The following is a 17,144-nucleotide window of genomic DNA, read 5'->3' on the forward strand; positions in this document are numbered from 1 at the left end:
GCCAAGATGTCAGGGGTGCCAAGACTCAGAACCCCTGGACTAGTTGGTTTCTTCAATTAGAAAATGGGTATGATAATAATGCCCATTAATAATTATTATATAATATTTATTATATAATTATATAATATATATTAATATAATTTATATATTAATTATAATTATAATACGCATTTAAAAATTCAGCACTGTGCCTGACCCAAGGTAGATGTTCAATACACATCAACTCTTTTTTCTTTCTTACTCTGACACCCCAAATCCAGGATTTCCCTGTCGTGCCGAGGTCTGTTGTGAATTAGCAGAAGCTACAATTTAATATTAAGATGCAGACAGGTTTATACGGAGGTCTGGTGTGGGATGGTTATTGATTGTGGCAAATGTATATAGGAACCAACTGGCTGGTGAGGTGCAAACCATCCACTGTAATAAGAGAAAAGAGTATCTCACACAGAGAGTGACATGAACTTCTTCCCAGATTTCCAGGGCCCAAAACAGAACCATTTCCAGATTGGCCAGACTTCTCCACCCTTCCAAATCAGATAAGGCACACATTTTAGACAAAAACAAATTCCATTTTCAAAGTTCTTTGCTTGGCGAGCAATCTGGGACCGGTCTATCTGATCACCGAGCAGCACCGTGCAGACCCTGCGTGGGGAGCAGACAGCATACTCAGCAGTAACAGCACAGTGAGCTTCTCCCCCATGTCACTGGCAAGGATTGGGGTACCAGCAGGTTCAAGTACACTGAGAAGTTATGAGATACCCACGCAGTTCTCGTTATGTAACAGAAATACTATAATTCTGTCTAACAAAGACTCCACTCCCAAGACCATGTCTAGGAATGTCCCTTTCCAGAGTCACTTTATTAGGAACCACCAGATCTTTTCTAGGATACACTGATCAACTGGCCACAAGAGCTGTTTTCTCAGATTAGTGTGGTGAAATTCTGTGTGTGTCCTTATGCCCATGAGTGACAGGTAACCCTACTCTATATCCAAGCAAGTCGGGGGCATTAGTGGACACAATACGCCTGCATCCTACTTCATCTGGGAAGCCATCCCCCTTTTTTAGGGCTCTGGGCCTCAGAGCCACGCCTTTCTCAGAACTACTGTACCATCTGTTCTTTCTACTGTTTCTCCTGCAGTGCCATCATTTGCCCTTAATTAATTTTGTTACTTATTTCACAAGCATAACTTTCCTCTCTAGTTTAACCTGGAGTTCCTTGCTTTGAACACTGCAGAATAGAAGGCTAGCTTTACATAAATGTGGGCTCCCATGGCGAAAATATCTGAAAGACTTCTTACATAAACTCCATTTCAGCAAAATGTAAATGGCCAATTCCCAAGCATATGGCAGTAACTTGGGAATGCGTTGCCTTTCCTCCTATCTCACATAGTTGAAAAAATCAGGTTATCAAGCAGAAGAAGAGCTTAACTTTTGGCTATTTCTGCATAAGCAAGCATTCAAAACGCTAATCAGTTTAAGTAGATAACATTCCCACAGTGCTAAATTCTCTGGAAGAACACAAAGCCATTGTGTACAAACCAAATTAATTACCTAAGAGAAAACATCCGAAGATAGGAGCACCAGCCAGGAAAGTGGGAAAACAAACAATTCTGCCAGACCCTGAAGTCCTGTGAAAGCCTCATGAATTCAACTGCTGAACTCAGAGCAAGACACCCAGCGTTAGATCGATAACTATGGGGTTGTAACAGGACCACAGATCTGCGGCAGTAACACTTACGTACGGTATCTGGACAGTAGAAGACATTCTGCCATTTAATAACATCTCCATGGAAAACAGCACTTAGCCAAAAACGATTTGGCAAGTGATAACTGCAGACGTTCCAGTGTCCGTTGGTGGATTCTAAACAGCCTAATCTGTGAAAGTGTCCCTCAAGGAGATGTGGAAAAGACATGTCTCAGAAGCCATGATTTCCACATTTCTAAAGCAGCTGACACTCTGTCCCACTTAGGTAACTTCAACTCTTTCTGAGTTATGTGGTTCCTGTTATCCTACTTTTAAAAAGAGGTCACAAGTCATTTTAACTTGTAGACATTAGAGAATAGCAAAACCACTCCTAGGAGAACCGTAGGCATCCAGCAGGAGCTCAAAAGCAGGCCCGTGACCCGAATCACCAGAGTTACTTTCTGTGATTCTAAACCCTCAGTTCATTTTGCATTTACACCTGGTTAGCAGCACGCCCAGGCCTCACTCTGAGAATGGGTGGCAGTGGAGAAGGACCAGTGTCTCTCACTGACGTGCTGGCAGAGAATCAATGTCTCTGTTCTCTGACCCTGGGATGAGAGGGGGCACGTCGGAAATCCCAGCTCAGCTGTGCTCCAGTATCTCAGGCCATTGAACTGATTACTTTAAACATCGGTTCCAAGACAATCAGTGGAAGTTTAAAATGTCCTCTTTCCGTGGGGGGAAAGGGCCTCTTCCTTGGTCACGCATGCTACGTGAACCATCGGACCTGAAATATTTCTGCTCAAGAGAAGACAGATCTTCACTTTTTGTCGAAAGGACATAATACTAACCCAGTTAGCTATTCTCCTTGATTTCAAGAGGTCTTCTGAATCCATTTGACAATCACAGTCTTTTAAAACACAAATTCAGAATGGTTTAACCTACAGCTTACAGGTACTTTATTTGAAATACTCTTTCTCTAAGAATAACGTAGAAAATCCAAAGTGGGTGGAGCCTGGGTGCTGAGGGAGTGGAGTCACCCAGGAAAGGTCACAGAGGGCCTGGATCCCGGATGTCTGGTCCACTTGCTGGGAAATCTTCTGGAGGCTTAGCAAGGGGGAGAGCAGAATCCTACTCCTTCCACCCAATCCCAGCAGGAGCACTGGGGCTTTCCAATTTCAAGGCTCAGGTTGGTTGGTCACAGTGTGAGGCTGGCCTCAGCCCCCATCACAAGGAAGGGGGCACAATCTAATGGCAAGTCTTTGCCCTCAGTGTGCCCCAGACCTTCCAGCACTGAGGTGGGAAGCTGGCCCTACAGCATGTTTCCTGGTTGAGATAAACACAGACCTGGCCTCCCCTGAGCATAGGGGCCGCCACAAGGGTTCCCTCAATGCCCAGTTTTGAAAAGAAATGTTTCAAGACCCTTTCCTTGCAGGGTTAGTGTAGCTGTTGCCCGTGACTCAGACGTGGCCCTGCCTCCTCTAATGACGTTTGAACTAAGACCCTGACTAGCCGTCCACAAGTCGTGTTAAACTCAGCCAAAAATACCTGGAAAGCTATACCTAGATCAATCTACCTGGTTACATATTAACGGGTGGATTTTTGTTAAAAATGAAAATGAAGCAGGCTAGAAAGCATATGCACAGAATAGAAAGTCTGAAAAACCAGAGCCATGGGGGGTGCCACCAGGGTCTGCAGCTGCTGGATGGTGGGGGGTGGGGGGAGCCCTGAAAGTCACTGGAATGGACCTTGTTCTCTTTGAGAGTGAGTCACACGACCCCTGCCCCTCCAACCCTGATGCTTTAAGTTACAAGAAAAACACGACGGTGTTGATACAGCCTTCGTCTCCCATTCGTTGACATTGGTTCTACTTTTTATAGTTTCAAGAACTTCTTTGTTAGTTCAGTGTGCTTATGTGTATAATTCAAGTTAGACCAAAAGGGAAAAAAAAAAAAAGACCCTCTGTGATATGGACATACTTGCCCCTACTGAAATACTCATGAATGCACACCAGAACCAGCCAGGAGAACTTGCCAAGTAAGGTGAACAGAGCACAAAGGTGACTTACGGTTGATATGGTTGGTAATGAAAGGTATCAATATATTTTCACATACTGTGTTTATTCAAAAACGATCCAGGCAATACTGGTGTCACCAACTAGGCGCATATCTTTTTTAAAAAAATAATGTTGGTACTTCCACAAGTGGCTAAAAAGAAACAAAACCATTTTCTGTACAGAATTCTCGGCATTTTGAGAGTGTGAGTCTGCAACCTGACAGGCCCCTAGCAGGCCACGAGCAAGAGAAGGGGCATCCTGGCTGGGCTGACAGCCTCCGCGCCTGGAGAGCGGGGCTCTCCCCCACCTCCACCTGCCTCAGGACCCCACCTGTGACAGGCCAGCTGGCTACGGGCCAAGTCCTCTCACTGCCACACCTGGTTTCCAGGGCCACTCCAGGCACTTTCAGGATCCTGCACTGCTGCTGGGGAGAACCGGGCAGGCACCCTCTCTCACAAAAAACTAAAATGCACACACGATCGCCCTCCAATGAAAATGATTTATCCAGATCCATGATTCTCAAAGGGGAGGAAGGACTACTTGCTTAGGAAAAAAATATTTTAATTTGACACTTGGGGAACAATAAATATTTACTGTTTTTGTAAATAAATCTGGACAAGTGTGTTATGAATTAAAAATTGGTTAAAAATACTAATTTGAATAAAGGCCCTCAGGTGCAATAGAAACTTTTTTTTTTAGAAAAATGCTAAACTTTATTCTTATACATGGATTCCAAAGAATACTATTGGCTCAACAGATTTTCTGCCAACACACATGTCCCTTCTTGAGTCAAAAAAGGAAATAAACCGAATCCCTTTTTCCATATTGATTGCCACTAATTATCAGTCTTTGGGGAACTGCTGTTGAGATTTCCTAGATATGTTAAGCCTGGTTTTGCTTCATTTATATCATTTTGGGGAAATTATTAAAATAGTAATAAGGCTTTAACACAAATTGCTGATTATTGGGTTAGGTTTAATGTCATTTCTAATGATTTCCATGTTGATGGCAATTCAAAACGAACTGTTGTTTCTTAAGCTTTGGCCACTTACCTTCTGTCCCTTCACTCCATGGCAGTCACACTTCCCACAGCCAGAGCCAGCACAACCACCCTGGAAGGAAGAGAAAAACGTCTTTAAATAGAAGAACTCTTGCAAATTGAGGTCACTTTCTGAATTGAAATTATTTTGGCATCTTCACCCATTTATGGGAAATGTCCTACCCTGTTATTATGAGCATGACCTTGAAATATGAGATCCGGATTTGCTCTAACGGGGTTACCACGTACATGCCCTGTGGCCCCTCTCTCTTGCCCTCACAGATGAAACAGCAAGCCTGGAGTAGAGCAAATCAAAGCATTACTTGGTCCACAAAGGGAAGGCTGTCATTTCTACTTTTTGAAATTGCCTCCCAAGAGGTTATTTTAACGGGACATCACGCACATCTGTGAGGCTACAGTTCTGATTCAGGAGCTTCAGACCGAGACCAGGGAAACTGAGGACCTAGGAGAGCAGAGTCCACGCTTTGTCCCTCAAATTTCCAAGGACACACAAGCATGCAACAAACATTTGTGCAAAGAGGAAATAAATGAAGGAGCTGATGTTAAGCCCAACTAATTCAGGTAAAGCTTGAGTGAAAAGAATCCAAGCATGTAATAAAAGCTGCAGAAGAGGAACATTCTCCAGAATAGATCACATATTAGGCCACAAAACCAGCCTCAACAAATTCAAGAAGACCGAAGTCATACCATGCATCTTTTCTGACCATAGTGCCAGGCAACTAGAAATCAACCACCAGAGAAAATCTGGAAAGAGCACAAATACATGGAGGTTAAAGAACATGTTTCTAAACAATGAATGGGTCAACCAAGAAATCAAAGAAGAAATTAAAAAGTACATGGAAACAAATGAAAATGAAAACACAATGGCCCAAAATCTCCGGGGTGCAGCAAAAGCAGTTCTAAGAGGGAGATTTGTAGCAACACAGGCCTGCCTCAAGAAGCAAGAAAATTTCAAACAACCTAATCTTACACCTGAAGGAGCTAGAAAAAGAAGAACAAACAAAACCCAAGCCCAGCAGAAGGAAGAAAATAATAAAGATTCGAGCAGAAATAAATGATGTAGAAACTAAAATATAATAGAGCAGATCAATGAAACCAGGAGCTGCTGCTTTGAAAAGATCAATAAAATTGTTAAGCCTCTAGCCAGACTCCTTTTAAAAAAAAGAGAGGGGACCCAAATAAGCAAAATTACTAATGAAAGAAGATAAATAACAACCAATATCACAGAAATACAATAATCATAACAGAGTATTATGAAAACTTATATGTCAATAAATTGGGCAACTTAGAAGAAATGGATAAATTCCTGCAAACATATAATCTACCAAAACTGAAGCAGGAAGAAATAGAAAATTTGAACAGACTGATTACTAGCAATGAAATTGAATCAGTAATCAAAAAAACTCCCAAAAAACAAAAGTCCAGGACCAGATGGCTTCACAGGCAAATACTACCAAACATTTAAAGAGTTTCTGCCTGTCCTTCTCAAACTATTCCAATAAATAGAAGAGGAAGGAAAACTTCCAAATTCATTCTATGAGGCCAGCATCACCCTGATACCAAAACCACATAAAGATGTCTCAAAAAAGTGAGAACTACAGACCAATATCCATAATGAACATGGCTGCAAAAATCTCAACAAAATATTAGCAAACCAAATCCAACAATACATTTAAAAAATCATTCAACACAATCAGTGGGATTTATTCCCAGGATGCAAGGGTGTTTCAATACTCACAAATCAATCAACATGATACATCACATCTACAAGAGAAAGGATGAAAACCATATGATCATTTCAACAGATGCAGAAAAAGCATTTGACAAAGTACAACATCCACTCATGATAAAAACCCTCAACAAAGTAGGTCTAGAGGGAACATACCTCAACATAATAAAAACCATATATGGAAAACCCATAGCCAACATCATACTCGGGAGGGGAAAACTGAGAGCTCTCCCCTAAGGTCAGGAACAAGACAAGGATGTCCACTCTCACCACTTTTATTCAACACAGTACTGGAAGTCCTAGCCACAGTGATCAGACAATGTAGAAAAATAAAAAAACATCCAAATTGCTAAGGAAGAAATAAAACTCTCACTATTTGCAGATGACATGATACTATATATAGAAAACCCTAAAGATTCCACCAAAAAGACTACTGGAACCGATAAATGAATTCAGTGAAGTCCCAGGATACAAAATCAATGTACAGAAATCTGTCGAATTCCTATGCACCAATAATGAAGCAGCAGAAAGAGAAATTAATAATTACATTTATAATTATACCAAAAACATAAAATATCTACAAATAAACGTAACCAGAGGTGAAAGACCTACACTCTGAAAAGTATAAAACACTGATGAAAGGGGGAAACAAAACCACTGATGAAAGAAATTCAAGATGATACAAAAAATGGAAAGGCATTCCATGCTTGTGGATTGGAAGAACAAATATTGTTAAAATATCCATACTCCAAGCAATCTATACATTTAATGCAATCCTTATCAAGATACCAACAGCATTTTTCACAGAACTAGAACAAACAATCCTAAAATTTATATGGAACCACAGAAGACCTCAAATAGCCAAAGCAATCTTGAAAAAGAAAAACTGGAGGTATCGTAATTCCAGACTTCAAGTTATATTACAAAGCAGTAGTAATCAAAACAGTATGGTTCTGGCATAGAAATAGACACATAGATCAATGGAATAGAACAGAAAGCCTAGAAATAAACCCACAATTACATGGTCAATTAATCTTCAACAAAAGAGGAATGAATATACAATGGGGAAAAGACAGTCCCTTCAGCAAATGGTGTTGGGAAAACTGGACAGCCACACGCAAAAGAATGAAACTGGACCACACTTTCCTATACCATACACAAAAGCAAACTCAAAATGGATTAAATGTGAGACCTGAAACCATAAAAATCCTAGAAGTGAGCACAAGCAGTAACTTCTCTTATGCAGCCATAGCAATATCTTTTTAAATGTGTCTCCTGAAACAAGGGAAATACAAGCAAAAATAAGCTATTGGGAGTACATTAAAATACAAAGTTTCTGCATAGTAAAGGAAACAATCAACAAAACTAAAAGGCAACCTACTGAATGGGAGAAAATATTTGCAAATGACATATCTGATAACGGGTTAGTATCCAAAATATACAAAGAACTGATACAGCTCAGCACCCAAAAAAACAACCCAATTAAAAAAAAATGGGCAGAAGACATGAACAGACATTTCTCCAAAGAAGACATCCAACGGCCAATGGACAGATGAAGAGATGCTCAGCACCACTCCTCATCAGGCACATGCAAATCAAAACTATAATGAGCTATCACCTCACACCTGTCAGAATGGCTAAAATCAAAACAAGAAACAACAGGTATTGGTGAGGATGTGGAGAAAAAGGAACCCTTGTGCACTTTTGGTGGGAATGCACACTGGCACAGCCACTTTGGAAGACAGTATGGAGGTTCCTCAAAAATTTAAAACTAGAACTACTCTATGATCCACCAATTGCACTCCTGGGGTATTTACCCAAAAAAATACAAAAACACTAATTCAAAGGGACACATGCACCCCAATATTTATAGCAGCATTATTTACGATAGCCAAACTCTGGAAGCAGCCCAAGTGTCCACTGATAGATGAATGGATAAAGAAGACATAGTATATACATACAATGGAATAGTACTTAACATAAGGAAGAATGAAATCTTGCCATTTGCAACAACGTGGATGGAGCTAGACAGTATAATGCTAAGTGAAACAGAGAAAGACAAATACCATAGGTCACTGGTACGTGGAATTTAAGAAACAAAGCAAATAAGCAAAGGGGAAAAAAGGGGGAGAGAGTGAGAGACAAACCAAGAAACAGACTCTTAACTATAGGGAACACACTGATGGTTACCAGAGGGGAGGTGGGTGGGGGCATGGGGATTAAGGAGTACACTTATCATGATGAAAAAAAAAAAAAAGTAGCATCCCATGTTAAAAAAAAAAAATACTGGAGAGGAAGGGAACTAATGTATTCAAAAGCCCACCAGGTGCTACAAACAATCACCTATCATGTTGTTTGACCAGCTAACAGTCACACTGAGGTAGTCTTACCGGCCCCATTTTACAGATGTGTAACTGACTTCGGAGGTTCAAATATAACATGCTAAGACAAGGTCGACACCAACTTCCATTATGTAAAACTGCCAACACATTAAAAGATCCGAGTATGATGGTGCCTACGTACATCTGCAGTTCTCTTAGTCAAACCCAAATTTTACACCATGATAGACACAGGTGCCATAGTCAGAATATAAGGGGGTGTGACAAGAAGAAATTTAGTTAATAAGCTTTATTAGAGGCTATGTATTTGATCTGAGATTAAATGAGTATTTAAATTCTGCTTCAAGTGAGAACAGTTTCTCAAACATAAAACAATACTATGAATAGTACTGTGATCATGTGAAGTCTATTTTTTTAACAATATACTCAAGACTTAGCCCCGTTGCCATGGAGATCTTCTGCATAAAACAACCACATCTGGAGATATTTACTTCATAAAGTGAAATCTGAACAAGTGCCTCCAAGACAGTAAGCTGTTATTAATCTTATATTTTGGAAATGGGAACGATTGACAAGAGTCCAAACAGATTGCACAGATGATGGGCCTGTTTCTTTCCCTGACTCATATGTGGGGCAACTTTCAGCATGCAATCTCATAACCTCCTAACAGTCTAAATCAAGCCATGTGCACAGTTTTGCTTCACAATCTGGGTTTTGGTGTCCACTGAGAGTCTTCCAAAGAGGGGAGGTCAAACTCTTAAGTCGGTGCTCCAGAAGGTTCATCCAAAATGCCCAAAGCCAAGTATTCAGAGACCCAAGAGCCGTACCCCACACATCACCATCTCCTGCCTCAGCCCCACCTGACGGCTGGCTGCACCCCACCCGGGCTCCCATAGGGTGGGTAATACGCCTCTCTTGCAACACCTGTCCAATGCTTCTCACAGCCTTTACTTGTAGGCCCACCACGGGGACCCTGAGAGCACTTGGGGCCGGCCCAGAGTCCCACCAAGCTTGATACAGACTGTATTTCATTGACACAGCATAGGCTGGAAGACCCGCGCTGGGAAATAGAGCAGAGCGCTGATGAAACAGTGATTCGTCATCAACTATGAAGACATACGGGAGCTTCAGAGTTGTTCCAGCATTAATAAACGGGCGTCTTAGAATGGAGGAAACAGAGCTGTGGCTACCCACCACTGGTCCTCGGCTGCTGCTGGTGCTGGCGTCCATTTAACCAACCCGAAGAACAGGTACAGAGCAATCCAACCACGCGGGTGGGTCAGCTCCCAGCAGATGAGTGCCTCACTAACAGCACTGTGGGTAAACACTCCAGAGAGCAGACCGCGTGCCGACCGTGGGCCCAGCCAGGGAAGTGGGGGGCTCCCAGAGCTGCTGGGTGGGCCCCCAGACCAGGAAAGCCTGGTGGGGGAGGCTTCCCAGTCCCTGGGGCTCTGGGTCAGCCTACCACCCCCCCGGCCCAGCCCTACAACTCCCCTCCTGCTCCTGAGCCAGGCTCAGGAACACGCCTCTGCTCTTTAAACTCTACTAAACCCCGTCCCACTCCTACAGATGCCAGAAGGAAAATCAAGCAGGCTAAGACTCATTTCTCTGGTAGGAGAGAAACGTCCACCTACCACCCAGGCTTAGTTGGCCGAGACCCAAGAACAGCCTGAAGCAGGACGGGCTTGTCTACTTTACAGGTCAACAAGGTTTCTTCTAAACTTCACAGTAGCCAGAGAATCACATAACTGAAGCTCAAAATGGCTATTTGGTGATTCTGGATTTTCTCTTCTGAATTGCTGATAAAATCTCAGAAGCTTATCTCCATTCAATTTGAGGGAAGTTATAAACATGAATTTCCTGGAACTGTTCCCTTAAGCTCTCAGCAAATGCTTTCATTGCAAGGGACACCAGATAAGAGGTTATAGGGCCACAGCTGTGGATGCTGGGGTCAAGCTGCTTCTTGTGCCTCTGCTATAGAAACACACCCCGCGTGTGTGCGTAACAAATGGCCAGTTTTATCTCGGGCAAGGCTGCAGGTCATGGCAAACTTTGGGGGCAATCTGAGAAGACAAATAAAGGACTAGAGCCTTAATTATAGGCTCCATCATAGGAGTAAAAGATCCTCAACCTGTCCCACCAGCTTATACTGTATATCAAGCAAAATTTTAAAAAAAAATCCCAGACAAAAGACATTCATGGCTCCTTATCTGCTTTATTTTTGTATGAAATTTTATTACCAATTCTAGCCCAAAAAGACAATTCCCAAGAATTGACCATTCTAATACTACATAAATTACGGTCAGCTTTTCAGAACTGAGGGCATTTTTAGACCATGATTTTTGTTTCACATTCTGGGTGGCCTAGCATTTTACGTAAATGGCCCAATTTAAAAAAACCCTAATTTTTAGACTGACAAAAATCATAAGATGCTTGTTTACTTTAGGCAAAACAAGGTCTACTTTGCTTTCTTTAAAAGTGTTTATTTATTTAAGTAATCTCTACACCCAACATGAGTCTTAAACTCACGACCCTGAGATCAAGAGTCACATGCTCCTCTGAGCCAGCCAGGCACCCCTAAAATCTATTTTAACATATCACTATTCTGGTCCTTACCACTGCTGTCATACAATGGCCCATGCTGGATATCACTGTGGCACACAGACATATTTTAGTTGTGATTCAAGGGTGCACTGCTAAAAAAAACACCAGGGACACTCTAAGGATCCCTTTTCAATCAGGTGTAACACATGACTTTGCAACAGCTCATTAAAATAAGAGCCTTAACTGATGCACGTCTCAACTGTCTGCGGTGAATTACTAAGTTTAAAAGGGCATGGGGCGCCTGGGTGGCACAGCGGTTGAGCGTCTGCCTTCGGCTCAGGGCGTGATCCCGGCGTTGTGGGATCGAGCCCCACATCAGGCTCCTCTGCTATGAGCCTGTTTCTTCCTCTCCCACTCCCCCTTGCTTGTGTTCCCTCTCTCGCTGGCTGTCTCTGTCTCTGTCGAATAAATAAATAAAATCTTTAAAAAAAAAATAAAAATAAAAATAAAAGGGCAAATAAACTATATGTTACTCAGACTCCAAACGTCACTGGTGACCTAACATGTTAAAGACTATGGCACAAGTGTCGTGATTTCCTGGGGAATTACATTTTGCATCTGGACCTCTCAGCAAAATCAGAAGATGTGCAGGGTCTCAGAGACTCCAGCAGCTCCCTTCTGGCCACACATCTGAGGGAGCTGATGAGGGCTGCTCATCTTTCCCAGTGTCTGGAACACATTGGGCCCCATCAACCAGCTCCCATCCAGCTGTTCCAGATTCTAGAACAGGAAGAATTTGTACATTCTGTGAAGTACTCCTCCTTCTTGTTCCTGCCTTTCCCCTCCCTGGAGTACTCCAAGTACCTAACGTAAAGCCAGTGCTTTCTTCCTGAAGTCACGGCCAAGGGAGCTGGTCACAAAGACGCCCTCCACTTGAAAACGGGTATGTGGCTGAAGACTCCAGAGGTCAGAAAGTTGTGAGTGTTGGTCTGTCTTGTAGCAGTGGGCTACGCATGGCCAACACTAGAGGGGCCTCCCAGACGGTGCGGAGAGGAGAACCCCAGACAGCTCTCGGGGGAAGACACCACATCTATATCCCCAACCGTGTAGAACGACCAGATGAAAACCACGTCCCTCCTGGCGGTCCTTCTAGCCTCTTCCCAGCAGACCCTGCCTACCCCGAGGGTAGGAGAGGCTACGAACAGAGCAAAATACGTTATCAGCTCTGAGTGACTTCTGGCCGAGGCGCAGGTGCACACAGACTTCTGTGGCCACCTGAAGCGAAAACTAATGATACAATGTGAGAGGAATGCAAAAGGTACAAAGCAGCCCCTAAAACAAGTGTCGTTTCTAGTCTGTTCCAGTCTCTTTGTACTTTTCAGGACACGACAAAATAATTAATATTATACACATTTTCTTCCATGCCCCAATTTAAGGATTTCCAGACAGTCAGACCATCAGCATTAATGCTGTAAAGTACGTTAAGTCCTAAAAATTCCCAGAGATTTATGATATGCAGGCCGAGTGCCAAAGAAGGAAGGGGAACGATGGAGGTCAGTGACTCCGACTTGAAATGAAGCCTATTTCCGGTCTTCCTCTGATCTTCAGACCAACAGGGAGCTCTTCTCAACATTAAAGTGAGCGCTCCGTGGGGGCAAGGCTCGCCAATTCTGCGTAGATAGCGCCTTTTTCCACAGCCAAAGGACGCCAAGTGCCGCGCTACCTGCGTGTGCGGGTGTGTGTGGCTGAGACGGAGCACAAGCCGACACACGCTCTGTCGTGCTCACGGGCCAGCCGTGACATCTTCCGTAGGCAGGCCACTTGGAATGCGCTAACAGTGAGGGCCTCGGTTTCCTGACGTTTTCCCTGCTTCTGATGGAAGGCAGAGCTTCCATATCGCTGCTTTAACGATTTTTATGCGTTTCACATCCCACCAAATAGGGGCATGTGGAGGCCTGCCAAGTCGAAATAGCTTATCTTTCAAATTCCTTTGTACATTCCCCATGCTGTGCAAAATGTCAAAATAGTTTTCGGGTGATATTACCATCCCAATTTTCTTCCTGGTTGTAGTACTTCTTCAGGGAATCTTTGGAATAGTTATCCAACTAAAGAAATATGTGGAGACGAAGGAATGTGTGTCAGGGCTACTTGGGTAGACATTAGAAGTGTGGAGAAACCCGAAGTACAGCATTCAGATGCGCAGCCCCCCCCCATGGGTCTGTCAAGTGGGACAGACGCTGGACAACCGCTGGGCAGCATCTCGGGGGCTGAGCGTCCTCACACGGGCCTTCCCAGCTGATGTCACGCCTGCTGTGTGCCCCACAAGTGCAGGTGCCTGCGTCTGCATCACAGGGACCTCATCAGAAACACGCTCGTGCACGGTCACCGCTGACACCATTTTAGTTTAAACATTTGTGTGTATCACATGCCACCAGAATTTGATCTTCTCAATTCTATTGTTTTTCATTTTATTTCATTACCAGAAAAGGGTTGATGTGGTAAATCAAAGATGGCCACCCAGAGAAAAGCACCAAGAGGTCACATTCTTTTTGGATATTAAAACATCATACAGAAATAAAGAGTATAATAATATTAAAATTTCCTAACTTCCATCCTGTTTAACTAGTACATGCTATTTTTGGTCATTCTCGCTTTGAATATTTGCATCCTGCCATGAGGTTCTGCAGAATGGCCCTCCACACCTCCACACACCCACTGCCCAGAGAGGACCGCCCTGAAGGAGAATCTTAGAACATAAAGCTGGAAAGCATGCACTGTCTGGTCCCACTGCACTGACTCCAAGAACAGGTGTAACTATTCAGGCTGAAAGAAGTCAGAAGCTGGGGTTGACTAACAGGGGGTAGGAGGGAGGTTTCTGGGTGCTGGTCTCTGCTTGATGAGGGTGCTGGTTACATGGGTGGGTGGTTCCACCCGCAAAGATTCACTGAGCCGTGAACTTATAATTTTTGCACTTTGTTGTACCTCAATATAATAAAATGAAGCATATTCAGGAAGGTGCCTACCAGCACTACTCTGTTGGCCCAAACTGCAAACAGAGGAACGGACAGACACACAACGGTACATATTCATAGAGCGGAACCCTCGGCCCCGTCAGCGCAGGCAGCCACAATGCCGGTGAATCTCACACACACAATACCGCACAAACTGAAGCCAGGCACAACAGGGCAGCCCGTGACTCTTCATACAAAGCTGAAAACTGTTCATCGGCTACCCTCGGGGGCTCTTAGTGAGGGGAAGGGGGACTGCGGAGTTTCCAGGCTTCTGTTTGGTGGGTGTGTTCTGTTTGTTTAAGATGCATTGAGCTGTGTCCCTCTGATTTTACACATTTCTTTAATAAAATTTACCCCCCAGGAAATGTGCATTGAATTTAAGAATTATTAGCAAAATAGAGGCCAGATGTTGCAGCACAAATAATAATTTCTTAAAAGCTTACATCCGTGCACCATTTATGAACTTCCAAAACTATGCCTGGCACTATAGACATAAGGATGATTAATCTCCAAGGAGCTCACCATCCATGGACTTTGGTCTGTGTTTGTTTAATTAATATCATCATCATCTTGTTTTGATAAATGTTAGAGATGTGAAAATAATTCTCCATTGTTAATCCAATGGAAAGGAGAATTGAGCTAAATAAAATAACATTTCTGTTCCATTCTATCATGGAAAACATGGAAACCAAATATCCTTACTACTTTTTGGACTTAGAAAATATTTCTGTTCTTATTTGAAAACAACCACAAGTGTTGATACATTCTTGGCAAGAAAACAAATTAGCATGAAACCTTTGAGAAACAAACTGAACTTGTGACATGAGCATCTCTGACTAAGCACGGTGCGTGGGAGACAGGGCCGGAGCCTGCGGCCCGCGGGTGGCTCCCTGCAAACCACACGCGAGGAGGAAGTGAGGGTGTCTGCCCGGCTCGCCTGCCCGGGAGCACAGGATCGTGGTTCTGTTTTCCGTTCACCCACCGTACGATCTGTGTTTCCATGTCTTTTCTGCCCTTTTCCCCATGTGGCGGGGGCGGATGTTAAATGTCCCCGCCTGGGGAACGGAATGGGCCAGAGGGAAAGGCCGGGGCCGGCACTTCACCTCCAGGTCACTGTCTTGTCCAGCTGCAAGCAGATGTGACTATAATTAGCTGCCCCATGACAGTGGCTCAGATGTCTCTGTGTGAAATGAGTTGGTGGGGCGGCGTATCCTCTGGGACGCATGGGTGGGGTGAGGCTGGAGGGGAGAACCGGGAGGCCAGGGGCTCCCCTGGTGCTGCCCACCCACTGGCCTGATGGATGAAGGCAGGGGAGTTGATTTGGGCAAAGTGTGCAGCCCAGGGGTCGTCCCACTGAGGCGCTCCCAGAATGTTCTTCCAGAACAAGCAGCTGCCCTGGGCGAAGGCATGGACTCAGGGGCTCTTTAGCCCCAGATGAAACCCATATCCTAATTTCGGAGGGGAAACCCTCCACCAATAAAATTCTTGTCCTCGGCGACTGTCCCCAAGTTCCCGGAACCCTTTCTGCACAGCGCAGTGTCCCACCTGCCCCCGTGCCTCTCCTTTCCCCCTGGTGGCCCCTCCACACCCACCCGCCTCCTCGGAGACCCCCCAGTGCCACAAGCAGAGATGACTTTCCAGCCACTCTCAAAGAACAGCACATTTTACCCGGCCAGGCAAGAAAAAAAAGTTAGACTATTTTCTCCAACTTCGGAAAAATGTGCAAGGCTCTGTTGGGTCGGAGTCCGTGAAGCTCTTCTGGCTATTTTTGTTTTTCATCTTTCCTCTCTCTGCGGCTCCAAAGTACAACCCAGACTTCACTGCTTCCACGCCCCAGTCTGGCCACTGTCCGTCAGACATCCGCCTCCATGCCTTCTCTCTGCACCCCAGGACTAGCCCACACGGGGGGGAGTGGAAGCAGCGTCACGTGGGCCTGAGCCATCCGTTCATTCACCCCAGTCTCCATACCCCGCGTGACTTCTCCTCTACCCAGTGGGTGGTGGGAGGTGAGCATCCACGGGGCCCCGGACGTGGGCCAGGCAGGTCCTGGACACCAAGGGTGCGGTGTTGAGCGTGTGAGCACGCAGGTTGAGCAAGGGGGCGATCACAAGGCAGCGCCCCCTCCAAGGGAGGTGAGCGGCATCCCACAGACGCGGAGGAGGGACCCTGCGCCCCGTCCAAGCACACAGCGATCTGCAGAGTGGGTCCCCACTGGTGCCGGCCTGCAGGGAGGGGGTGTTACTGTGAAGAAAGGCAAATGCGAGTTGAAGCAGAGCGAAGAGGTGGTGTGGGACGGGCGCTGGGGCAGAGGAGGGACACGGCCAGTCGTCGGGACAGAACCAAAAAAACATGTCTCAAAGGAAGTTACAGGGGAGACAGATGTCCTCCCCTGGGAAGAAAGCAGAATGAGGGAAAGCTAGCAGGGGACATGGTCCGGAGGGGGGCACGGGTGCCAGGTGGGACGGTGACAGGTGAGACCGCACGCTCCTGAGGCTGGTGGGGAGCTGAATTTTGAGGTCTTGGCCACGTGGCCGAGGCGTTAAGTAGCTGACTCTCTACAGAACCACGGTCCCCTGTTCCTAACTCCCGCGGTGACTCTTGGATGCCAGTAACTCTTGGGACACCGATCAGTGGATCTGGGATTGCTATCTTAAGGCAGAGCGAATTTCCTGGAAGCCATAAATTCTGACAACTCGATGTCGCCGGGGCCTTCTGCCTT

General features: G+C 44.8%; 1 protein-coding gene across 4 annotated transcripts in view; it reads right to left on the bottom strand.

Annotated features, from left to right (window-relative positions):
* Positions 1-17,144, bottom strand: part of COL4A1 (collagen type IV alpha 1 chain) — a 149,229-nt gene that overhangs the window by 88,337 nt on the left and 43,748 nt on the right. For all 4 annotated transcript variants that reach the window (XM_034665467.1, XM_019805286.2, XM_034665469.1 and 1 more), the window contains exon 2: positions 4,795-4,854. In XM_034665467.1, the coding sequence (XP_034521358.1) occupies positions 4,795-4,854 (60 nt within the window). The remainder of the gene's footprint in view (positions 1-4,794; positions 4,855-17,144) is intronic.

This window comes from Ailuropoda melanoleuca, chromosome 7, assembly GCF_002007445.2.
Source record: "Ailuropoda melanoleuca isolate Jingjing chromosome 7, ASM200744v2, whole genome shotgun sequence".
Taxonomy (NCBI): Eukaryota; Metazoa; Chordata; class Mammalia; order Carnivora; family Ursidae; genus Ailuropoda; species Ailuropoda melanoleuca.